General features: G+C 44.7%; 1 protein-coding gene across 1 annotated transcript in view; it reads left to right on the top strand.

Moving 5' to 3' along the window:
• The window catches only part of NFS1 (NFS1 cysteine desulfurase), a 1222594-nt gene that overhangs the window by 946077 nt on the left and 250350 nt on the right, over positions 1-26167 (top strand). The window contains exons 9-10 of the mRNA XM_069652239.1: positions 20539-20644; positions 20733-20814. Coding sequence (XP_069508340.1) covers positions 20539-20644; positions 20733-20814 — 188 coding nt within the window. The remainder of the gene's footprint in view (positions 1-20538; positions 20645-20732; positions 20815-26167) is intronic.

The raw sequence follows: 26167 nt of genomic DNA, 5'->3' as shown, positions 1-26167 counted from the left end.
TTATTTTGATTAAATTCCCTGGGCAGTGAAGAAATGACTACTGCGCTGCAGCAGTACAATGAGTAGGAGCAAAAATGCCTATTCAACACCACACTACTAGTAAACCAGCAGTGATTCCCAAACATGAATATGAAATGGGCACAATCCGACAGGTGTACCTCATTTGTCTCTTATGGTAATGAAGGCATGCCCCTGCATGCTCACGCAAGAAAAAAAAATACAGCCCACTCAGGAAAGAGGCATGTGACACGATTGCAAGGATTGCAGGTATTTATTTCTACAAAATAGAAGTGCATCAGCAAAGAACTCTGCTGCCGCTCAACATTCTGGGCTTCATAGGCACGTGCAGCACATTATAAGCACAAAGTAAGTCACTGATGGTGTAATTATATATACAATTCTAATTGGAAGGGCTCTATACATGCAGGGCCTGCTCCATATGGGATGCCAGGCCATTGGTCCGTCTTCATCTGTCCATCTCTGTCCCCGTGGGCCCTGCTGGGCTCGTCATCCGAGGTGAGGTTTGCCTAACAATTAATTGGCTACTAACACAATGTTCTTCTATCTTTGGAACTGTTAACTTGGCAGATACAGGGATGAACTCTGGGCTTGGCTGAGGTCACACTAACTCACATGCTCTACTCATTTCCCAGACAGATCAGCAACTTCCAAGTTCCTCCACCTTCATTTTGGGCTATAATTTGCTGCCACCCAGCACCTCGCTGCACAAATCACGTGAGCCACTTGTGAAGGTGCGATAGCCTTGCCTTCTGATCTTAGTGATCAATCGAGCTGTGTAAACGTTTTATGGTCTGTTTGGATTTGGATGGTCTTGTGGCATGCTGGGATCTCAGGATAAAAGCATTGAAAGGCTGTATTTCTCGTGTGGGGATTGTTGGGGGCAGGAGGGCCTTGCTATCATTGCCGTGGATGGTGGTGCCAGGAGGCCCGCTGCTCCCTTCTCATTACCTTGCAGCGCACATTCTTCCCTGTGCTTGAGGGCCTGTAACTTTTTAGAACAATGGATGATTTCATGGACTCTGTGACCTGGCCGGGATGGGGGGTGATTTTCATGCTCATGCAAGGGATCTAATACTAAAACATATAATGATATTCGCTGCGCTTGGGCCTCAATTCTAAGATGGCAGATATGATCTGGCATTTGTAACGCGCCTATACACAAGTGTTTTAAGGCGCGACGCGGCAAGGGAGGGGGAACAGAGGGAAGACAGAGATCCTACTACGCAGAGTGACATTCAAATAGCGCAAGTGCAGGGGAAGGGTAAAAGTGCGGAGTGGGGGGGGACAGTGCAGTACATGGGGTAATAAAATAATAAAACGATATGAGAAGTAGGGCCATCTGGTGGCAAGTGCTAGGGTAAGTGCAGACGTCAGGTGTCAAGTGCTGGTGGGGGACTGAAGGGATACAGAAAACAGTCCCCAAATGCGGGGTTGCCAGGGAGGCAGTGCAGGTGTGTAACTGGCGGGGGAGGGGACCCAGGAGCGAGATCAGGGGGTGGCCAGGAAACTAGTACAGATTCAGCCAGGAAATGCTCACCAAAGCTCCCTAAAATGGCATTCACACCCGCATCTACCATATAACTTGTAATGCATGCACTAAGGTGATAGCCCACCCTCATCTATGTTCACCCCCAGGGTGTGCTGTCTTAGCGTTCATTTCACATTCGGTACTGCCTAGGGGGTGGGGGGGGAGAAGACCCTCTCTCCTTCCCACCAGTAAAGAGGACCGAGGGGAGGCTATACTCTTCAGGACAACTAATAAACTCTACTGGCCCACCCATATAAGGATTCACAGTGAAAGCTGAATTTTACATTAGGGAGAACCTATGGGTTTTTTAGACGGGGTTTCTCAGATGAAGATATGAATAGGAAAAGGTCAGTTATTAATATTTCATATTTGTATTATGTAAACATAGCAGGGGAGCAACAGTGTGTTAAAGGTCATTGTATTGCGCGCCAAGAGTGCACGGACAGTTATTTATAACCAGTACATTTGCAGAGCAGAGCAAATACTTTGAACGCAGGTAGAAGGAACAATAACTCACAACCAGACACGCAGTTAGCAGATAATGAGCACTTATATGGCTATTTATTCATAGTCAAGCATACATAAGCAACAAGTGATAACACAGTAATAAATCACAGAAAAGATAGTGAATTAAAGAGAATACATCACCATGGGCGTAACTGAATCCCTTATCTCGCCAGAAGCGGCTGGAAGAGCCCGGTAACAGCCAGGCCGAGAGCACAACAGCCCACAGGAAGGTCGGAACAAGGCGTCCCCCCTCCGACTGAGGTCTTTGTGTTTTTTTTCCACCTGACCTTTCCAGAGCTCCGCATATATGCCCTCCTTTAAAAAGGGGTGGCAATTTCTTGAACCTTCTGGCATCAGCGCTTGCGCATTGATGAGTGACCGTTGGTTGCCGGCCGGGCCAACCGACAGTAACCCCAAGGAGCAAAGCTTCCCTCTTCTAAAGCACTACGGAAAACTATTCCATAACTCATCCTGAGACCTTGGCGCAAGTATAGCAAGACATAACAAAACCTTTTTTTATATCTGGTACCAGCCGGCACCTGTGGATTCTCGCTCTCCCAGCGCTGTGTCCTTGGCTGAGGCCTGCATACCAGGCTCAGCAACGAATAACGGTGAAGACATTTTTTTAGCAAAGCAAGTGCAGCTTTTCACTGAGGCAATGGAATAAATATCCATTGTGGCTCTGAGTGCCCCCAGAATGCATTGTGCATCAGCACCATGTTTAGCTCAAGCATCACAGTCATGGAGCAAAACATTGGTAGCAAGAATTTAACAAGTCGTCAAATAAAAGTTAGTAATAATTATCGCAGTACAATGTAAGGTTAGTGAAGAACACCAGCTTTCCGAACTCTAGGTTACACCAAGGTGGTGTTGGACGAGCCAGTTCTTCTTTTCTATCCTTAACTGAAGGAGGCTTGGAGAAATGTATGAATGTCTTTTAAAAGTTAGAGAAGGCAGGCTTAAATGTCACAAGGGTCCTTTTAAGGTGGGTCAGGGGTACAGGGACACCTAAAATACCGTTTTAGTTCGGGTCTCATTTTTTGTGGCAATGAACTGGCTTTAGAGGCTTTCTGTGCCAATGCCGGGGTTGAGTCGATCAGCCGCATAGGCTGTGCCCAACAAATTGGTGCGGTTCTAGCAGTGGTGACCGCTTGCGGGTCGAAGACACTGAGAAAAAGGCCGGCAATGACTGGTCGTTGGCACTGGAAGACTCAGCAGCCTTGGATGTGGAGAAGTGGTAACTACGTTTTAGCTGCGAGCGGGCCCGACCTGCTCAACACAGCGTCATGATGCTACAGCTGTGACAAATCGGAGCTCGAGAAACCTGGTAAGAAGGCATGTGGTGTGGAGTTGGGGACGTTAGAAGACTATGTGAACTAGATACAGGGCTTCAATGTTTGCGCCATGCGAAACTCCCTTGCAGAGGCGATCGATCATCAAGGTCAGATCTCGTCTAAGGTGCCCAAACCAAAGTTGAGACGGGTCAGAGATACAGGGAGAGTCAGGGGCAACTTAACTTGGTTGTGTGGTTGCTGCGAGACCCAGTCCAGCGTCTCTGGAGCAAGGGGAGTCCTTAAGCTTTGTATAGAGCCCTTGCAGGGTTGTTTCACCTCAAGGGAGCAGGTTGAAGGTTCTAGTATCTCAGTTGCAGTTTGCTTTATCCCACCAGCTTGTCATTCCAAATTGGGCCCTTAGGGGGAAGACTTATGTTCCTTGGAGCTCCTGTCTTCACCACTCTGGCAGAGGACTTTGGAGTGGATTGTACTCACAATCCCATCACAGTGAATCGTCTTTAGAAGTGTTACAAAGATAAATCCACTAAGAGGAGGGACTCCTGCCCCTTCTATATAGGCGAAATACTACTGTGGATTGGTCCAGAGCACGTTTTTGTCAAGTGTCCAATCCAGGCTACTCTAACAAGTATTCTTGGCTGATGTCATACCCAGAGTGCATTGTCTGCAGGAAGTGATGAGGTGGGGATGGAAAGCTTGGATACCCTAGCACACCAAGATAGTTAGACCACTGTGGTCTGAACCTGTCCTCTGGGCTACTCTGACTCTGTCCCCTTCCCCTGTCTGCCTACATCAAAGTGTCTCCAGTTCCCAGGGGACCTCGCAGGGATGATTTCTCTTCCCTGGAAGAAAGTATTGACCTTCGTCAGGGGGATCCAAGAGAAGCTTCCTGTGCTTGGTCCAACCTGATTGTTGCAGGTCCACCCAGACTAGACAGCTGATACACGGCAGGCGCGGTCATGCATTACCCCCTGCTCAACAGGCTTACCACAGCATGACATCCAATGCTTGTGGCTGTATAATTGTATAATCTCATTAGCTGCCATGTCATAAACAGACAAGCCTTATATTTAGAAATTAACTGCCACCAAGCCGCTGGGCCACACCATTCTAATGTTTTGAACCAGAGGTGCAGACGGTTAGTTAGCCACCTCTGCCTGTTGGAAATGTGAGTTCCAACAGCTGTGCAGGAATGCACATGTAACTCCTGAACCTGCTGTGCTGCCATTATAGGGCAGCTACTAAGGATATCATAAAGATGGTCACTAAAAGTTAAATAACTGCATTATGCTTTTTGGCATGGAACATTACAGGTGTGGAGGGGATCTGAATAGCAGATCTCACCTTCAGAAACAGAACTACACACATAATTTTATTATTCAAAATCAAAAAAGCTCTGGCTATCCTGAGACCCAGGTGAGAGCATCTATCTAGAAAATTATGTTTGATAAAGTCTTGTCGTTCAATCCATCGTTTTGTACACTTACTTAAAATAAAAAAAACATAGTGAGCTATACTTGTGGTCCAGCTGGTCTGTTGATTCTGTCACCTACGTGACCCTGCAGAAGGTGGTCATTTTAGGTCATCCATCATGTATGTGTTTGACCATTTTGTGCTGTATCTGTAACAGATTGCAGAATCAAATTGCTTCTTTGATGTTACATCCTATGTTGTAATTGCTTCTGTCCCTTGTTTTTTAAAAAAAAATCTTTTGATTTATTTCTGCCCACAACTACGTCAAAGCTGTTGTAATCGATTTGAAAAGTAACTAGTCTTCTGTGCACATTTTTAGGTGACTCCTTCCTGTGGTTACACATGCAGAGATTTCCTGCCTTGTTTTAGTCTGCCTACCAATTTCCTCATCATATATACATGTTAAAAAGGAATAATAAAGTATTTGTTTCAGCAGTGCTGTTGCTTTATTTGCAGTTTGGACAGTTTTTTTCATGTCACTAGCAGTCTTGTGCTTTTTTTCTCGTGCATAATCTATTTAAAGTGAATATACATTTTCTTGTATTTGTCAAGTGTTACTCTCTTGCATAATAGTAAAATGGTGATCATTGTTCGTTTACTCATTTGCATGTAGGTGTATCCCCTAGCTTCCAATATTGTGTGTTAAACAGTGGCAAAGTTCCCAGATTTCATGGTTAACTCAAGGCTCTAACCTAAAACAGTAGAGGTGCATACAGGGACCAATTTATTTTTTCGTATTTCACAACAGGACAAGTCAATGTTAATGGTGGGGGGGTACTGAAAACCTGCTGGTCTTTAATGAGGAACCTGGCAGCCAAAACATTAGAATCTCTTAATCTCTTACGCAAGCTGACATATGAGAGCCCATGACATAATAATTAAGCATGGGTGTTTATTCTGAGTAGGCATTGCAGTATCTGGATGCCAGATGACAAAACACTCATTAGTGTGTATATTTTATGGCATGATTCACAAAACATTATATGTGGATCTAGGCAGAGAAAAGTCTGGTCTTCAAGGCCTTTCCAATCTGATGTGGCCAGAGAATCTCAATTGTCTGAAACGACGGTCCATAGCCTAGGAGGCCTACACAGGAACTCAGCACTTATCTTCTGCTTTTTCTCGAATGTAGTCTGAAGTTAAAATTGCTGAGCTTGAAAGCAAAGTACAGGCACACTTTCTCTATAAGAAACACAGTACCTTGGCTATAGATGGCATTTTGAAAGATTTCTGGCTGCCCATATAAAATAATTACTGTAATCAAGTAGAGAAGACATTGTGTCAGTCACAGTGATCTGATTGGACAGAGAAAAAAAAAGGATCTTGCTCAGAATATGCAAATGATAAAGAACAAGAGTTTGTTACTGCACTTGGTGAGGAAGAAAGTGACAGGTTAGCATCCAGTTTATTACCCAAATCTCAGCCACACAATGGGTGACGGGCCATGGACCCAGGAAAGGAGCCCCAACTTTGTGTTAGAGTTCTGCGACTACACCAACAATAAACACCACAGTCTTTTCAAAATTAAGCTCATGCCTGTGGTACTAATCCATTCATTGATGGGAGTGAGGCAGACACAGAAAGCAATGGCGACGGGACCCAGTTGGCATCAAGATGAAGCAATATTTGGATGTTTTCTTTATAACCGCAGGATTTGAAATTGAGGGGATCTTGGAGCTATATAGCTCATGCTTGTTGCCTAGATGAGCCTAGTTATATTAATGCAAATGCCTACCAGGAGCGACTTTTGGCTCCCCAGGCCAAATGATGCCGGACAAGTCCATCCATGTGAATTTAACTCTGTGCACTAGGGACAATCTAAAAATAAACATTAGGAGACATCTATACACCATTTAAACCATAAGGGGTCATAAATAATGGACACAATTAGATCTTTGCATCTTATGTGAAAGTTGGATTTGTGGAACGCTATGTACTAGTTCTTCATTACCAGTGGTATCTCCTGGTCACTAGCAAATGCTGGATACCCAGGAGCTACCTTTAGCTCCTGCTTATCCAATCGTAATTTTGATCCCTGTTAACAGTGAAATTTAAAATCAACTCGGACCAAGACTTTCACTAAGCCAGTGCTTAAGTTTTAACTGAGTTTCTTTAGCTCAAGCAATACACATTTACTTTATCTAAACTTGGGGTTATCAAGTCAGGATAATATACACTGATAGATATGATAGGTTATTTATAAAGCGCTTAATTCTCAGAGGTTTCTATGCGCAGACCCGGGGATCGAACCGGTGGTGTTCTGTGTCGCCTTGCTTCCAAGGCAAGCACGTTGCCCTTGAGCTATCCTCCCAAGACATGATTTCTATTTTGTTTTTCAACATGAACAGTGTCACATAAGGAAAAACAAAGGGGTCACAAGTCCCCTAATCTTGGTTTGCGTTTCTTTGGACTTTCAATTATCAGATTCCTCTGGGATACTGGGGCTTTTGAAGTTCAGATCAGCTCTTCTACCTGGATGGCACGTAAGGGGTTATGGTTTAAGGAATTGCAAACCTTCTGGCTTTGTGGTGTTTGGTGCAGAGTTCCGGGGATCTAAAACCCCAATGACTTAATTTCGCCAGCAGCCTTCTATCCATTAGGACCACCTGATGTATTTTCATGGGGCAATACAAAGAGATCGATCCCTTGTGCCCTGGCTTGACAAGATTGTTCGCGGTGTCTGGCTTTTCTTCCTCTCTACTTCTGCCGTTCTCTCCCTATCCTGCTCTCATTTCTCCTCCCACCATCTGTGCTTGACCATGACCTCTGGAACCTTCCTACAATGTATCCTCTGATCTGCCTTTTGGTAAGGTTAGTCCTCCTCTATGCCTTTTTTGCCTTTAAACTCCCCCCCCACTTCCTGCTACCCCCTCCTCTTACGGTGCACCACCTTCACTACCTTTTTCTACTACTGCCACTTCATTAATAGATCATTCTTCACCCGTTATCACCATTTACTCCTCAAATGTGTACTTTCTGCTGCCGATTTCACCACTTTCATGCATGCCCTCTGACCTTGGTGCTCTTTAATACACATTTGGCACATGTTACTACGTCCTTGCTCCTTCTCAACAGTATCGTATACTCCACCTCTAAACTTGTTATTCATACTTATATAACGCACATTCACCTGAGTTCATCATGGCGCTAATCAGCAGAGGGGCAGCAGTTGTTATAGGGAGAGGCCTAGAACAATAGAGTTTTCAGGGAACGGCGGAAGGGGAGATGGTCAGCAGTGGCTCAGAGAATGAGGAAGGACATTCCAAGCCTTCGCAGCGATCACAGAAAAGGCACAACCACCTATACGGGAAAGTCTGACATGAGGAACAGGCACCAGAAGGGCAGACTGAGAGCGAAGGAGGCGAGAGGGAACATACTGAGGAAACTTTTCCTGAAGATATTTCGCCCCAAGTTTATAGAAGACACGTGGACAATGCACATCGATTTGAAAAGGATCTGCTTCTCAATAGGCAGCCAGTGAAGCTGTTTGAGCAGAGGAGACATATGTGCTCCAAATGGGAGGATGCAGGACAGATTGTCATGCCACGGTACTCGAGACACTATTCAAGAAACTCCCGGATTGCCAAATGCCCCGGTAAAACTCATCTAGCAAGGAAGTACGACAAAAGATACCAAAGTATTCAGCTTGGTCCCTGCAGTAGGGGTTGAAGGTTAACTTGGAAACTTTGGAAGCCGTTGTCAAGGGGAGGGAGCCGGCATCCAGGAAGTAAACGCTGGTCACGTGACCTGCCCTATTTAACTCTGCCTTGTCCAGGATTCAGTGCTTCTGATTGAGCTTTTTGGTATTGTGGTTTTTTCGTGAGATTTTGGCTAATGTTTTTTGACCTGCTTTTTGGATATTCCTTGTCTGCTTTGGTACCCCGAACTTCTGGTTATTTAGATTACAGCGCACGTTCCTGGATTGTCTTTCTGCCTGCTCCTTGGTCCTGACGCTGCCCGCTTGTGTTTTTTGGACTTGGACTGTTTTTGACTTGCTCTTGCCTGACCCTTTTGTATTTTGGCGCACTTATGGAAACGGTGACTTTTTCTTGAGTTTCTGCTTAGTTCTATTTTATTTTTTCACTTACCTTCGTACCGCAAACCTTATTTCAGCCTCAGCTGCCCCGTGGGATTCTATCAGCCTCCGCTGCAACGTGGGAGTGTTTTTCAGCCTCAGCTGCACCGCGGGATTCTTTTCAGCCTCCGCTGCAACAAGGGGTGGTTTTCCCCAGACTCAGCTGCCCTGCGGGAATCGGACAACATCCGTTGAAATGTAGGAGCCGTATTCAGCCTCCGCTGCAATGTGGGAGTTGTTTCATTGAACTATTCCGGTATGTTATCTGAGTGCTTTGTTTTCATTACTTAGTTTGGGTTTGGGTGGGTTTGCTACACAGTAACACTGGTTAGGGTAGAGTATCTGGAGAAACCCATTAACTCTATATTCCTTTGGTTCCAGTGAATTGTTGCTCCATCATATCGTTTGTTTAGTCGTAATCTCTGCCTTTACTTGTCTCATATCACAGATGGTATTGTCCTATTCAATTCTTCTGTCTTGATTTATGTTACAGAAGTTTTCAAGACTACTGACTAGATTCACATTCCTTTTTCTGGGTTTTTGTCACTAGCCTCACAGGTTAGTGTTATGGTTTATCTTGCTCACTTATACTACGGTCTTGATTCAGGTTAATCTATCGTCTCTCTCTTTACAGCCACGAGGTTTCGAGGGAATCCAGTCTTTCAATTAATCGATTTCTCTGTATGTTTATTCGTACATCCAGAGAGATATATTAGTGAGAAGAATTCTTCTTCTACACTACAGGGTCAAGTTTATGAAGGAGAATTCTGATACAGATCTGGCAGCAGCATTCTGGAGCATCTGAAGACGATTGTTGAGACACAGTGATTGACCAAAGTAGACGGGTTACAGTAATCAATTGCGCTGAGAACGAGCGCAGTCAGCACAGGGGCTTCAAATAGAGCTGAGATAAAAGGAAGAACTTTCCGCAGGATTCACAGTTTAAAATGGCCGGCCTTACAGACAGCCACCACCTGCTCATCCATGGAGAGAGAAGATGAGATTTTTACCCCCAGATTTTTACTGAGGAGGACGGCAGGGGGAATGGACCGAGAGGTTGGCCAAAAATCAGCTGTCAAGAAAGGACCGGGACTGGAGGTTCCAACCACAAGAACCTCCGTCTTGTTGCCATTTAGTTTTAACCAATTGACTGCCATCCAGGAGCCCAGGTCCCCCAGACACCTCCTTAGCCGTGCCGCAGTATCTGATCAAGTGAGATCCAGTCGGACCTAGATATGCTTGTCATCGGCATAGGAGTAGTACCTGAACCCATGGGATAGAATAAGATGGAGAAGTGGCCTAATGTAAATGTTGAATAATATAGATGACAGCGCGGATCCCTGAGGGACCCACACATGAAAACAGCACTTATTTAGAACGGAAAGGAGGAAGAGAGACGAACTTAGAGCGGTTAGCCAGGAAGGCAGAGAACCAATCCAGAACTTGGCCTGGCAGACCAGTATTGGATAAGCGGGAGATCATGGTGGGATGATCAACCGTGTCGAGCGCAGCAGATATATCTAACAGTAATACTGCTCCAACTCCACCCTGATCGACCAGGCGAGCAAAATCGTCCAGCACAGAGTTGAGGACTGATTCCGTCCCCCTACCAGGCCAAAAGCCAGACTGAAAGGAGTCAAAGAACCCAGAGGATTTCAAAAAGGAAGAGAGTAGGAGACGATACAAGAGCCTCTAGGATCTTCATAAGAAAAGGCAGGAGAGAGATGTTAAGAAAAACTTTCCACTGCTTCTCTTTTTACTATCCCTCCAGCCGATATTAACACTTTCCTTTTGTAATACTGCCTCCACTCTTGCCAGATGTTACCACCTAATTTCGGTAGTATTCCTCACCTCCATCCTTCCCTCCTCCTCAGTATCACTTATGGCACCATAGTTCACTACCTTCTTCCTTGCACTATCACCTCCACTCCCCAAGCCCTTATATTTTGAATCTCTATTAACCAACTTTCTCTCCCCATACTCTCAGATCTCCTCTGTTACTTGTGAGTAAACTGAGGGTATCCTCACACCTACTCCCCTTGATCCTCTTCTCAGGTGGCCAGGGAAAGACCATGGCTTTTGGACCTCACCCTGGGGGTGGAGAAGCGAGGGAGGCTCACCTGGGCGGAGGGTCCTTGGGCTTTGGGAACAGGGTATCCACGGGCAAGACATGGTATCCCCCTTTCCCTTATAAGAACCAACCTAACCCTCCCCTGGCCTTTATGGGCTATTGTAAAACATCTCTCTGCATTTTCCCTCATTTAACCTACTACAGTACTGGGAAGAGGAAGAGGTGACTAGTAGTAGTGAGCACTAGTAAGTAATTTCACCACTCTAGTACTGAGACGAGGAAGAGGCCTGTGAAGGTCAGGGAGTTCTACTTTAACTGCAGACAGGCAATTACTATTGGGAACTCGCACCTGCAACCTGTCAATTGGCTGCAGGTGTATAAGAAGGGAGGAGAAAACCAGCAGGGAATCATGTATGCGAGGAGGCAGCCGTAGTGGTTTGGGAGCACAGTGCGGAAAGGAAGCAGAGCTGCCGGCGGGAACTGAAAATAATCTGGAGTGCGAGTAGGGCTCACGGTTGAAGGAAAGCCAGCAGGCAGAGCCGTAACAGAAAAGCACAGCTGCCCAGAGGGAACACCAGGGACCGGTGAGTTAAGGGGAAAGTCACTTGAACAGGGGCGCTCCTGGGGGCTGTGCAGAAACCAGATGGATGTCGAATTAATCAAACAGCATGCTCACAATGAAATAAACCTCAAAGCCACACTTTAGGAGAAGATTAACTGCAAAATAAACGATCACTAATATTGAATATCAAACTGAATGAAAATATTATGGGCAAAGCTATGCCCTGGTGACAAATGAATGTGAAATTCAGATATTGCCTTTTTGAAAGCGACTTAAGAGACAAGAGAGCAAGTGTGGAAGATTGTGAGAGAGCATGACAGCAAGGTGGTGAAGAAACAAAACCACCACGAAGTGAACTTTATGCATGAATACAGTGTGGCAAGGCCAAAGACTGGCAAAGGATATGTGCCATATTGTGGCAAAGCCAAGAGGCTGACGAGGAGAAGCCAAGTGAGTGTGAACATTTACCCAGGGGCAGGTGCAGAAGAACCTGTGTGGGCTAGAAGGCCTGGGGTTCCTAATTGTGCAACCTGTAATGGGTGGACCGTGTGGTCCGGCAATTGCGCATAGACCAGGGAACCCTCAACTGTTAGCCCAATCCAGAAGGAGTGTCAAGTCGATTTGAGAGATTGAGACCAAGTAGAAGTTGGCAAGTTGAAGTCTCGGGGAAGAGTAACCTGAGACTTACTGAACTTTGTTGCTGTCTTGAGGACGGGGAACCTCAAGACCATTTTCTTTGCAACTGTGTTGCCTTGAACTTGGGGAATGGAACCCAGAGGATTTGTGGAGCCATCTTGAACTTGGGCAAAGGAGCGCAGAGGATTTGTCGAACTATTTTGAACTTGGGCAAGGGGAATTGAAAAGTAAGCAAGGAGCTGGAAGCAGCGATTCCCCATTCAGTTTATTGCTGACATCCCTACACATTGTTTATCTTCAGTTGTGATGGCAATGATGGGTTTTGGACACAGACAAACTTTCAAGCTAGACTTTCATTAGTTTCCTTAAGGTAGGGAAATCCCACCTTTGTACAAGGCAAGTTAGGCCTTCATCCTTCTTGACATTTTAGGTAATAAAGCAAATCTGTTTGAATTTTGAATCTGTTGTCTGTGTTTTGCTTCATGATGCCTTCAGACACTGATCGCCTTCCTCCAATCTTCTCTTCTCACCAACCTCCTCCAAACTCCAGTCTCCACCGATCCACAGTGTCAGACAAACAATGCACACCTATCACCACACTAGGATTCTCTATCAGCGCAGTAAAATCTGCAGACGTCCCATCGCAAATAGCCAGATTCCTGGCAACGGACCTGGATAAATCTATCCCTCACATAAGACCGTCTGCCGAAAGAATTGCTGGTCTGGTGCAGCTTGTGGGATGGTTCATTGCAGCAAATACTGTCATGCTATGGCAATACAAGTCCCTGCTGGGCATGATGTATATTGTTAGTCCCAAACTGCAGACTAAGGATGCTTCCTATTCAGGAAGAGTTAGACGAACAGTCTATACAAGCCACAGGTGCCTGGGAAGACATAATTCACCTGACTCGAACCTTCCACCGGGCGCTAAACTGGTGGTGCAGCGAACACAACCTTTTACGGGGTATGCTGTTCCTGTTGCCATCATCGACCCTCATCCTCAGGACGGATGCCTTCCTGACAAGGTGTGGTGCACATCTGGGCAGCTTGCAAGCAAAGAGTATGTAGCCAACGGCCAAGTCGGCTCTGCATATCAGTGCCATGGAGCTAGGGCCCATATGGTAGGCGCTGAAATTGTTTCTTGCGGTCCTGAAAGGCCAGGTAATAACGGTACAGACGGACAACACAACATCCATGTACTATAATCAGCACAGGCTTAGGAGCTGTGGGAATGGGCCCTCTGGGAAGCGATCCATGTCAGAGCGGAGCACCTCCTGTCAGACTGTTGTCTTTCCTCTGATCAACTAAGCAGAGAGTACTCTACATCTCACGAATGGGAGCTGGACATGATGGAACTTGAATGAGTTTTTAGGAAATGGGAATCACCACCAATCAACCTCTTAGCTGCACGGGCCAGTGCCAAATGTCCTCTATGCAACAAGGTACCCAGAGCCGGGGTCTCAGGCAGATGCTTTCTCCCTGCTGCCTTGGACCAACAAGTTCCTGTTTGCCTTCCCACTGATAACCTTTTTAACCACCAGAGTTAAGATTTCACTGTTTCCAATTGTTTTCCTTCTCGAAAGATCCTCAGTGGTTTGTTTTCCTTTTCTAAGGTGATTTAAAGACATCACTTGGGATTTGTTTGTATTTATTCTCAAATCATTGCCGTTTACATAGATTTCCAAAGCCCCGATGTCTTTTTTTGTAGACCGACTTGGGTATTGCCCAGAATTACCAAGTCGTCTGCATACATGATGTAGGGCAATTTCGATGGATTTGCTACAATATCTTGCTGATTTTGTCCAAATCGGAAGTGTAAACATTGAAAAGTGTAGCTGCCAAAGGGCATCCTTGCTTTAATCCATTCCAGGTTTGGATTTCCTTTGACAAAATTCCTTGTTGAGTCAGTCTGATTTTTACTGAAGTATTAGAATATAGTGCCTTAATCAGCTCTAATATATCACTCGGGCATTTCCATGAAATTAGTTTACACCATAGTTTTGTTCTATTTACAGCATCGAAAGCGAGCTGCAAATCGATGAAAGCTGCATGTGTGTTAGTTTTCCCTCTTATGGCTTTGAATTTCAGGATTTTGAGGAGTATCAAACTGATGTTTGTTCCAACATTTTTTACGAAACCCGTTTGTCCATGGTCTTTTCTTCCATTCTCGTTAGCCCAACTTGTTAGTCTTTGCAAAAGTAGCAAAGCAAACACTTTTCCCTGGGGGTCCAACAGCGCTATCAGGCGATAATTATTTGGTAATTTCCCATCTCCATGCTTAAAGATTGGAATTATAATAGCGGTTTTCCATGTAGCTGGGAGGACTTTATATCTCCCAATGACCGTAAATAGCTGCATGCATAATTTCGACCATACTTCAGAATTTTGAGTGAGTATGGCGTTGCTTAGCTTGTCCGGTCCAGGGGCACGAGATGTATTTGGATGTTTAATGAGCAAAAAGATTTTGTTATATTCCCAAGCAACATTCCAATTTTGCATATTATTTGCGAGGAGATCTTTTGGCTGATCAGCATTTTTTTCCATGTGTAGTGTTGAGAAATAAGTTTTCCAATCAGCTTCTGAAGTTATCCAATCAGCTTGTGGGCCATCAGGTATGAGCCGCTCCGCTTGGTGGTTTTCGTTCAGTAGCTTCCATGGATGTTTACTATTTTTATTTTTCATTGCTAGTAACATTTCCTCAGCATCAGATTGTGTCAAATGTATCTTTTACGTATGAATCCAGTTCTTATATCGTTGGATCAGACATTTGGTAGCATTGGCACTATCATCAGAATTAAACTTTTTTGCTTTTTTTATGTCGGCCCTTAGTTCTTTTTTTTTTTGGTGACTATTTGCCGATGAAACGCGTGCGTATGCTTGACTCTGGAGGTTTGCTTCTTCAGATTTAGTTGTTTAAAAGGAATCAGTAGCCATTCATATTCAAATTTTTTAATTTCAGGCTTCATGGTTTTGTGGAATCTTTCTCTTAAACCCTCAAGTTTGTCTTCGGGGATCCATAGTCTATTCATTCCAGTGTTAATCTATAGCAGGGGAATAGGTGCTCTAGTTGCTGGATATAAATCAACGGCACATTCAGTTATGATTTCGTGATCATCACTATTCATAGATGCAATATTGTTTGTTTTAGTAACCATATCTGTGATAGCATCCGATGTATAGATATAGTCCAAGTAGGTACTGGATGTGCCCCTCGTTCAATTTGGTTTCGGTATCTTGTCATGAATCTGAGTTTTAATTAAGGTCATATTTCTTTTGGCCAGTTCTTTCGTCCACACTTGAGCTCTCATAGGAAGTTTGTCTAGATTTGTTGTTTCCTTCATTATCAAACAAATGTATATTTAGATCACCACATACAATGAATTTCATTTGGTTATCTTTTATACGCTCAGCATCTATAGCTGTTAGAAAGGTGTCGATGAAACAATTGTCATTAATAGCTACTGCATTCCAATAAAGATTCAGAACTCCCAATTTCTTTCTATTTTGTTTGGCTGGGTCACCATATTTTCTTTCCGGATTTATGTTTTGAAATTCAGTGATGGTCAATTGTGTCCCAGGGTTCAGATTCGAAGTTTCAATCAGTTTAGATTACCATCTATGTTGATCATTATTAACAGACAAGATGATGGACGTCCTTTTAGCCGGTTTATGGCCCGATTCATGCATGTCAGGTAACCATTGCATGGGGATTGATCATATATTCATGTTTCTTGAAGACATATTATCTGATGTACTGCTAGGTCTGAATTTTCTTTCCCAAAAAGATGTGATGAACCTCGCAAATTCCATGAGCAAAGACTGAGTTTTGCATTATTCTTTGAGTTTAATTGTTATTGAAGTTGCTTTTTATGTATTCTTTGGGGGTAGGGGGTTGGTCTGGTCCTCTGGTAGTCTTTGAAACGGGCAATCTCTTGAGATTGTTCTTTTTCATTTGTTGCCTGAGTCTTTGTCTTTGCCTGTGATGTACTTTCAACGTTTTCTGGCGAGTCTATTTCTGAGATAGATAATTGTTGTGTTGGACTTCGATCTAATCTCCTCCTTTCCATATCTTGGTTTTGTAGATTAGATTTATCGGTGCTGAGGGTAATGTCCCCATTAGATTGTGTACAACGAAATCCTAGTATGTGTCACGCTTTTGCCATCACCTTTTCCAAATTTTGCGTAGTTGTAAACTGGATCCAAACCCTGTCAGTCATTTCCTCATGGATAAGTTCAACTAACTTGATGATATTGGATTTAATAGATTTCAATTGTGGGATCACTTGGATTAATTGTAGAATGTTTGTTCGATTTAATATTAATCTATCGTTTTTTTTGCTCCAGTCTCTTTAAGCTTTATAGTGTACGATATCTTATTTTTTCTTGGGTCAATAAATGTGGGTAATTTCAGCCACTTTTCATCCTTTTCCACTGGGTATGTTCTTTAATCTTCATCAGTAAGAGTCATGTCTGTATCCCACTGTTAGTCTTCTTTGGTTATCTCCACATAGTTGCTCTTTTCATGTAGTGTGCGGTCTAAATCACTGTCTGAGATAATGTCACAAGATAGGTCTACCACTTCATTAATGAGGGACTGTTCTTCCTCATATACATCTATAATGAGTAGAGAAGCATCTTATTCACTAGATGGTTTTTGCTTGATACTTGGATCTCATCTTCCATATATATTGAGAGGTTCATCATTATTTCTTGTTGGACTTCTTCTTTAGGTGTTAGTATTTTTAGTTGTTTTTCTTTATTCATAGTTTCTTGTTCATTTATTATCGCTTGCTCAATTTCCTTTGTCACTTTTCCCCACATTTTCTGCTGTCATTGATTCCCTGTTGTTTCAGGTATATTTAAGTTTCTCATGAAGGCCCTCAACCCTCTTTCTACTTTTTATTTTGCGGTTTTATTGAGTTTATTATTAGTTGGTTAAATTCATCATTTTGTTGAATAGTGTTATGATCATTTTTTAATCGATCAAAAAGTGGGAATGATTCTGTTCCTTGTATTCTGATCTTTACCCTCGGATCTAATTTCTCCTGCTCTTTTTCTTGAACTCTTGAGTTTCGTTCAGTTCTCTGTGGCACTGGATGTAAGGTTGTTTTCTCTTGAGTTTGAGCTTGTAATTGTTGATCTTTATCTTGAATCAACCTTATGAATGTTCCTCCTTGCTCCATTTGTATTTTCATCGTCTGGGTTATAGCTGTTTGGGACTCCTTTTTATGGTTGTCACACTGATTTTGAGTGGACTCTCTATTTTGGAGACTCTCCATCTTGACCGTTTCTACGTTGTTCATGCGAGAGCATCTCCAACATTGCTGTAGTCATGAGTGCTTTATTTGATCGATCATTTCTATCAATGTTAAACAGTCTGGATTGCCATTGGTTTGATGTTACTTCTTCACTGTCTAATCTAGTCTGAATTATAGCCACAAAAGATTCTAGATGGACTTTACTGTGAATTAGTGCCAGTAGCATTGCTTGGTCTTTCAAAGTCTACCAATTGTTTCATATAGTTTAAGAAACAGGACAAGTGCATGACTCGACGTTGCCATCAGCATGTTTTGAAGTTGAATCATAGTAGTAGGAATATTTTCCTGCTGTTTTTCACACGGCTAGACTCAATGGCGCATCCCAAGTATCTTATTTTCTCTTTCACTAAATAGTTTCTTTCTGCTTTTGTACGAAGTCCACTTCTTCTTTTATTTGAGTCTCATTCTGTTCCGCCTGAAGTCTGCATGTGCTTTTTTCTTTAGACGAGTTAAGATTCCGGATTATTGGTGTCTAGGTCATTCCAGATTCCATCACATTTGTTTTTATCAACGGAAGAGTCACAAAGACTTGTCTGTGTTTCTCATGGTTATTCATCAAGGCTTTTATCTCAGTTAGATCTAAAGATATATGTGCCATGTGCTTGTTATGGGTATCCACTGATGTCACACCATCAGTGGTGGTTTTATTCATTTGGTCAAATTTATAGCGCCACAGACGTTTTGCTTCTATGGCTTTACTTTTTTAAATTGTTGTTGGAGTCATGGTGTTCAGTCTGTCTTGGCCTTGTGTCTCCTCGTGATGAACCCTCTTTTCCTCTTTGCTATTATAATTTGTCAGCTCATGTTTCTGTGACTCTCTGTATAACAGTGAACGTAGAGTTTAGAGGTGTAAATATAGTAAGTATGGTATCTTGTCTTCTGTGTTGAGTAGACATTTGATCCACATCTTTCTCTTTAATAATTTGTTCTTGGTCATATTGTTGTTGTACCTCTGTTTGCAATGTGGTAAAGGCAGATCGAGGAGAGGTGGAGGGACCGGGTAACAGGGGGGATCGATTACAGAACATCATTTTGTTTGATGTCTCGTGCGAGGACCGGTTGAGGCAACCATCTTTGTGCCAGAACAAAGTGATATTTTGAGTTCTCGGTACCACGGACCAGATCAAAGGGATCACAGTCCCAACAGTCTCTGGACCGTGGATTTCCTCTTTTCCGTCAGAGCTTCTTTATGTAAACTACAGGTTTCTCGATTCAAAAAAGGATCAAGTCCCACCATCCACTAGGTAGGATCTGGGCTCTGAAGCAGTTCACTATTCACAGCTATTGTTATGGGTTTTGCAGCGTTTTCCCCAATCACTGAAAACTAATCTCCAATGCCAACTGTTTCAGGGAGTAAGAACATTTAGTGTCTGTAGATCATCTGATTGCGTTTTCGTGCTGATTTCAATCTCCAATTAGCAGATTAGCACACAGTTTCACAACAGCACTAATATAGATGAAAACGGCCGCTTCCACCGCAGAAACGAGTTGTTTTCTAGGCGCGGTTATCGCTAGCTATTAGTATCTCAATGCTGTATTGTCTCTAGTGCTGTTTCTAGCCAGCAAAGATATATAATAGGTTATGCGTGTCGCTAGTCAATTTTAAAGCAAGTCAAGCACGTTAAATCAAAGGCGGCGTTGTTATTGTCCTCAAGGTTGTGTCTGACTTGCTTGGTGTGTATCCATGTGTATTATTGGTAAAAAACCCAGTAAAGGCGTCACACAAACTAATCGCCATATCGCTCCAACTCCGGAGTTCGCAGACTGCCGACTGTGTCACTTGACGTCCCACTTCGCAGTCCGCTTCGCGTGTGGAATAGCCTTTGTAGTCAGAAGCAGGTGGAGCCTGTAACACGCAGAGCCTGTAACACGCAGCAAGTGAAGAAACACTGCAACGAAGAGATGGGCAGCACGTAGATCGTAGATTGCTGCAGACTGTGTCACTTGACTTACCCTTTTTGAAATTACTATGTTAACTGATATGAACTATTTTCACCTCTGGAAAGGTATGCACACTTAATTTTAGAGCACTCTAATGCGGGCAAATTAGATTTTTCGTCACACTGGATCGTTACTACCCTATTTACGTAAGTTTATTTTTCTGTTTGAAGAGCATTGGTTCCCGAACTTGTAACAAGCTATGTTAGTAAGTTCAACATTGCTTGCACTTTTTGGACATTGCATGTGCAGCATGATACTTGTATGTCACAACTCTGGTGCACTAACCATCTGCTTCTGCACCCAGCTCTTGCTGTTAAATGGTACTTTAAATAGCACATTAAATTGTACAACTGTAAAGAAACACCTCTATCATGGTTTGATAAAATATACATTTATATCTCCAAGTGATTACTGATTAGAATTTGTTACATATGCTGGTTGATATGGAAATGCTAGAATTGTTCCCTTGTAAGAGTTGACTATTTTATCATGTCACAGCCAGCACGTTCTCACTCCCAAGCCCTCCACCCCCGTTTTGCCATCCTTGCCAGCGTACTTTTCCAATCACAACCCTCTTCTTTTTTCAATTCTGCCCCTTCGCCCTTTTTGTCTCCTCGTTTTCGCTCATTTTTTTTTTTAAACCATTCTAGTGTTCAACCTCATGAAGTAGCTGTCCATGCAGTCCTAAATTAATTGAGAGCATCTTGTTTGTGCATCTTGTTTGTAGGAACAACATTTCTGCGCAGAAGACACTCTTCCTCTACATAGCGATTTAAAATGTCCTTATAACGAATTGAAATAGACAGGAGAAAGGTGCATGGCTGATGCAACCTTCTCCTTCCCATAATCCCCCTTCTACCACCAAACCTTTGTTCCAATCTACAACCCTTTGTTACTACCTACAATCCTCTGGTTTTAAAGTTTTTTAGAGAGAATCCTGACAGATTTTCTTCTAATGTACCCATTTATGAAAAAATTGACTTTATTGGTTTTTCATAATGTATCTACTATATTGATATGCTACTGCTGTGAATATTCTATGAGTAAAACATAATGTTATAAATAAAAAAGTCTGTTCTAAATTATTTCTTCTTTTTCTGTGTGCTTGTTTTAGTATGACCACTGTCGAATAAACCAGTTAGCTGACCGACTTATACAGAAAATCATGGCTGGACTTCCTGATGTTGTCTTAAATGGGGATCCACAGGATCGCTATGCAGGTATAATACCAACTAAGAGTTGCGTTATAATCTGGAATTGTGACATTCAGCCATATATTATAAGGAACATTATTTGTTCTATTTGCAGGATGCATTAACTTGTCATTTTCCTACGTTGAGGGCGAAAGTCTACTGATGGCTCTGAAAGATGTTGCTCTTTCTTCAGGAAGGTAAGCAAAGCTAAACTAAAAAAAGAGGAAATAATTCCTTGCATTTTTTAGACATCTTAATAACAAAAACTACTTAAGAGATTACTTTTGACTGGGGGTGGGGGGCTCTGCAGAGTACACACATTACATGATATTCTATTTTAATTCCAAATCAGCTTCTCACTACCTGATAGCTAGTGTGTTTCTATGACCTGTAAGGAACTCATGGTGGCAAACATAAAGACAGACACAAGTGATCACAGTTCAAGGGTGTTTATTAAACTGGAATTGCACTGTGGAAAATGCCTAAACTAAACCTAAATCTAAGATGGGATCAAGCGTCAACCATCAAATCAAAATAAGACAGTCCTAGTGGCGTTGTGTCAAAGGTAAAAAGGCCTATACTAAAAAAAAATATATTGCTAATCCTTAAGCTAAATACAAAAGAGTGTGGAATAGGGTTTCAATAAAGAAAGAAGTGTTCTTAAATAATAAGTCAGGATGTGGTTGCCAGGGGTCTCCCTTCCCCATGTTTTCAGCACGGGACAAGGTGGATTTCCTGAGCACAGCACACACTCGAGCTTTCCCCAGCACAAGCCGACAGTTTCCGCTTCAGCTATCTGGTTTTCTGATGGTTAAAGGTCTCTTGTCAACAAAAGTCTCTTGCCTTCGAAGCCTGATATTTTTGACAAACAAACACACAGTTCTGCTCCACTTATGGTTTTGGATGACGACTTCACCCCTAGGTCCTCTTCTTCCGGGCGAGAAACCTCTCAGTCGTACTCGACCAATCAAACAGTTATTTGCTTCATAAATGTTGGGTGATGACTTTTCACCCCTGGATCTCCCTCGGCCAGGGTCGGATCCCAAATGACAAGCGGGACAGTTTACCTCTCCTTGTCTTGTAATTTCCGTTTTTTAAGAATCTCAATTTCTTTTGAACAAATCTCCAAGGTTTATCCCTGTTAGTCAACCTCCCTCTTTTGGGTTCACTCTCAGTGACCTTTTGCGATACACAGTTCATGCATTCACTTTACCAAGCAGGATTCGCTTGACAATCTGCTGGTCAAAGACTTTTGATGGTACAGAGGATTTTGCATGACCCCTGTATGACCACTTTGACCCCTCGTCTCTCGGCTTTCTCCCAAGACTTTCTGGTATCTGCCATTTCACAACCGGGTAATCACCAGTAGCGCTATCCACATGGTTGGTTCCTCCCTCTGCTCTGCCGGTTTTCCCCTGTTCTCTTAACAGTTCTTTGTATTAAAAGTTCAAGTAGCCTCTTGCTACTTCTGTTCAGCATTATTCTGTTTCTTTATCGGTTCTCCACCTCGACTCAACGATTGTGAAGAAAGGCGCTGCTTTCTTGCCTGTAGTGTCGAGGCCGGCACCATGGGGCCAAACGTCTCTCCCCAGCTTGGCTGTTAGCGGAGGAGGCGCCCGGGTACCATTGACATCTGCTGCAACACACGCAGGCTATTTTTCCAGGTCGTACAATTCCTTCTTTGGAAGCTTTATGGGTCTCTGTTGATTAGAGCAAGGTCACTTCTCCCCCTGGTCTCCTCTCGACTTTTGCTGTCTTTCGCCGCCTCTTGAACTGCCGAATGGAACTGGCGCTCACGTCGTGCTGTCTGGCTCGCTCGTCCTGTGCGGAAGGGAAAAGGCCCGCAGGTGTGTGTGATTCTGGTCAATTGCATGACTTTGCCTGACCCTTGTAATGGGACATGTCAGGTAAATGGCTCTGATGTTAGTTTGTTGTCTTCTCCAGCATTGGATCTTTCATGGATTCACATGCTTAGAATATTCCCCGTCGACAGACTGGGAACCCTCGGTACGCTTATAAAGCCGTTTCCCATAGGAAAACGTTCAACACTTTTGTGTCCTATCTACGTCATTTTGGACCCGCGCACGCATGCCCCACTAGGACGTAGCGGTATAAATGCCCCGCCCCCGCGGCTCCCTTCAGATTTCAACCATCTCCAAAGTAGTGGGAGCACCTCGTGTAGTCTATTTTGTCTAGGTTGTGCTGTTGGAGTTTCTCCTGATGTCAGGGAAAGCACTGTTCCGCCCGTGCGCTACGTGCGGGTTGACGAAGGTGTACGAGGGGGACGGACATATGGATTGCATATATTGTCTACACCCTCATCATTCGGCGGACAAGTGTGACATATGTAAGGGCTTCTCCCAGAAGACTCTTAAAGATCGAAGTCGAAGACTTGTGGCATGGTTAAACGATGGAGCGGGGGCATACCCGCCTTCGGAGGTGGGCTCCACACGCAGCGTGGCCTCAGTGTCAAAATCTTCAGGGGCCCCGCGCCGCTCGACATCATCAGAACCCCCGGTGAAGAAATCACGACCGGCGGGGAAGGAATCATCGAGAAGCCATTCTAAGGACTCTTCGTCGAAGAAAGCCTCGTCATCCTCAACAAAGAAAGACAGAAAAGGAAAATCTAAATCCCCCTCGGGCGATCATCATAGATCGACCTGGAGTCGAGATGCAGAGAAGCGCAGGTCGAGTTCGAAAAAGGCGGGAACGCCTTAAGGACCTGCACGACCACCACCACTGTCGTCGACGGCAGGGCAGTCGTCGACCACTTCTCTGCCACTGACACAATTGGCCTCAACCGTTCTTGGACCGCAGACAGTAACGACGATGTCGACGACGGGTCCACCTATTGCTTTATCGACGGAGATCCCGCAAGAGGCCTGGCGACCAGAGGTATACGACCCAGTTTTGCCAGAGACACTACTGCAGCAAGAGGCCTTGTCGGTGTCCTCGGGAGATGAGGATGTGAGAGTAGCTGGCCCTGCAGACCTCGGGTTAAGAGGGATTACCAGGCCTCTCTCTGGGAGCATTCCGGGGTATACTCCTCTGCTCAATCCGCAGTCACTCTTGTCGCTGGAGGTCTTATCCATGTTGCAAACGTTGCTGAAGACTCTGGACGACAGACTACCTTAAGCAACTCCGGCTAGGTCGGCCATCGATGACCCGGGACCGTCTCGTCGGCCACCTCCGTCAACACCCCCCGGCATTGCCAGCGGGTGCAGACCTCTCAGCTCCACACCGCGAGGAAGGAGAGCTGGTGGATTCGGACAGTAGAGCCTTATCGTATGTCTCGCTTTCCCCCTCCAGGGATCCAACCTGGGAGTCCGAAGCAGAATTAGAAACCCCCGAGAAGCCCGGCTCAGCCGTCTCCCCCGGACGATATTGGGTCATTTCACACCATTATGGCCAAGGCTTGTACAGAATTCGGGCTGGCCCAGGAAGAGGAGAAAAAGGACTGTTTTCTTTTCGACCACATTGGAAAGAGAAGGTTGGTGTTTTCCTGGATCATGTGTGGCAGGAGGGGTTACAGACCATGCGCCACCCTTTCTCAGAATCAGCAATAAAAGGTTGTCTAGAGAAAAAATGTAAGGCTCCAGAGTCTACCCCCAAGTGTCTCTCCTCCCAACCAACTCCTGACTCAGTGGTGGCGGCGGCAAGGAAGGCGAGGGCCTAGCACAAGTGCACGACCCCACCGGAAAGTGATGCCAGACGACAGGATGCTTTCAGCAAAAAAGTGCTGTCGGTAGGTGCTACCACAGTGAAAGCGGCCAATTCCCTGGCCATAGTAGCCAGATACGACAGGGAGATGTGGCACCGACTGGCTCCTTTGCTGGAGCATCTTCCGGAATAACATCGTAAGGCGGCAATGTTACTGGTCAGGGAAGGTGAAGAGGGCTCCAATCATGCCATAAACATTGCGGTGGACCTCGTAGAATCGGGGTTTAAGCAGGTGAATAACGGTGTGGTTCTCCGAAGGCAGGCATGGCTGAAATGCACCAACTTCCGACCAGAGGTGCAATACAAGATGCTGGATATGCCTTCTGAGGGAGACCTTATGTTCGGCGAGAAGGTAGACGAGGCCCTGAAGGGCATGAAAGAGGACTCGGACACAGCGCGTTCCTTAGGGGCCCTCCAAAGTGGTTGAAGTTTCCGGTCTTTTAGTCCCTTCAGGGGAGCATCGGGAAATTACAGACTCCCAGCATTGAGAGACAGATCCTTCAGTAGGCCAGCATATCCCTCCCAGGGATACAGACGAGCTTCTCAAGCGGCAAAACGACGCCGGGGCTACCGGGCCCCCCAAGAAGAGAACAGGTTACTCGTCGACAAGGGATAAGCAGACCAAGGACCAGCAATGACTGGCATCGGAACGTTCTGGGAGGCAGGGTATCGTGCTACATCAACGAATGGGAGCCAATAACAATGGATCAATGGGTGTTGGACACTGTAAGATACGAACATTCCCTGCAATTCAAAAGGAACCCTCCGCACATTCCACCGGCGTTGTAGCTGAACCCCATCTGAGCGTGTTGCAGCAGGAAGTAGCACTTATGCTACAAAAAGGTGCTATAGAATTGGTTCTATCATCACAGAGGGGTCAAGGGGTTTATTCCCGATACTTTGTGGTGAAAAAACCAAGCGGAAAGTTGTGTCCCATTCTAGACCTGCGCGATCTAAACAAATCGTTGAAAAGCCTAAAATTCAAGATGCTCACGCTCCTAGAAGTGATCCGGTCAGTTCAAGAAGGGGACTTTCTGGCGTCTCGGGGCCTGCAGGACGCGTACTTCCACATACCGATGTGTCGGCGACACAAGAAGTTCCTAAGGTTTGTGGTAGGGCGGACTCACTACCAGTTCACAGTACTTCCCTTTGGGCTGAAATCCTCTCTCAGAACGTTCACGAAATGTTTGGCCCCGGTGGCAGCCTGGCTGAGAAGGCAAGGCCATCATGTATACTCGTATCTCGATGACTGGTTGGTGAGTGGGTCCTCCCCTATGTCGACTCACACAAGTTTGCAGGCCACCATGCACCTCTTACAACGGCTGTGGTTTGCGGTAAATTTCGAGAAATCCTCGTTAACGCCGTCGAGAAGCTTGGTGTTCCTGGGCGCACAGTTCGAGACCCAGTCAGGGTTAGTGAAGCCCTCCCTCGACAGAATCACCAAACTCATTGATTGGCAGGTCAGCTGAAAATCAATATCAGACTGTCAGTGAGAAAATATGTCAATTCTGGGCGCTATGTCGTCCTGCATTCCTCTGGTGGGCAACTGCCGCCTGTTCATGAGACCGGTGCAAGAGTTTCTGGCGGACCGGTGGACGCAGGCCCAAGGGCTCTGGTCGGACAAACTGACCGTCGACGATGACAAGCTCCTACTAGCTCTTCAGTGGTGGAAAAGCTTCCAGAATCTATCCAGAGGGGTACCCCTACAGGAGCCGGAGTTTCGGCTAACCATAGTGATGGACGCGTCCCTGACAGGCTGGGGAGCACACATGGGCACTCTACTAATGCAAGGTCGTTGGTCTTGGAGGGAATCTCTCCTGCACATCAACG

Source organism: Ambystoma mexicanum, chromosome 3p, assembly GCF_040938575.1.
Source record: "Ambystoma mexicanum isolate Mex_15411 chromosome 3p, UKY_AmexF1_1, whole genome shotgun sequence".
Lineage (NCBI taxonomy): Eukaryota > Metazoa > Chordata > Amphibia > Caudata > Ambystomatidae > Ambystoma > Ambystoma mexicanum.
Note: the sequence above shows the minus strand (reverse complement) of the source record. Positions and strands in the feature narration are given on the sequence as shown.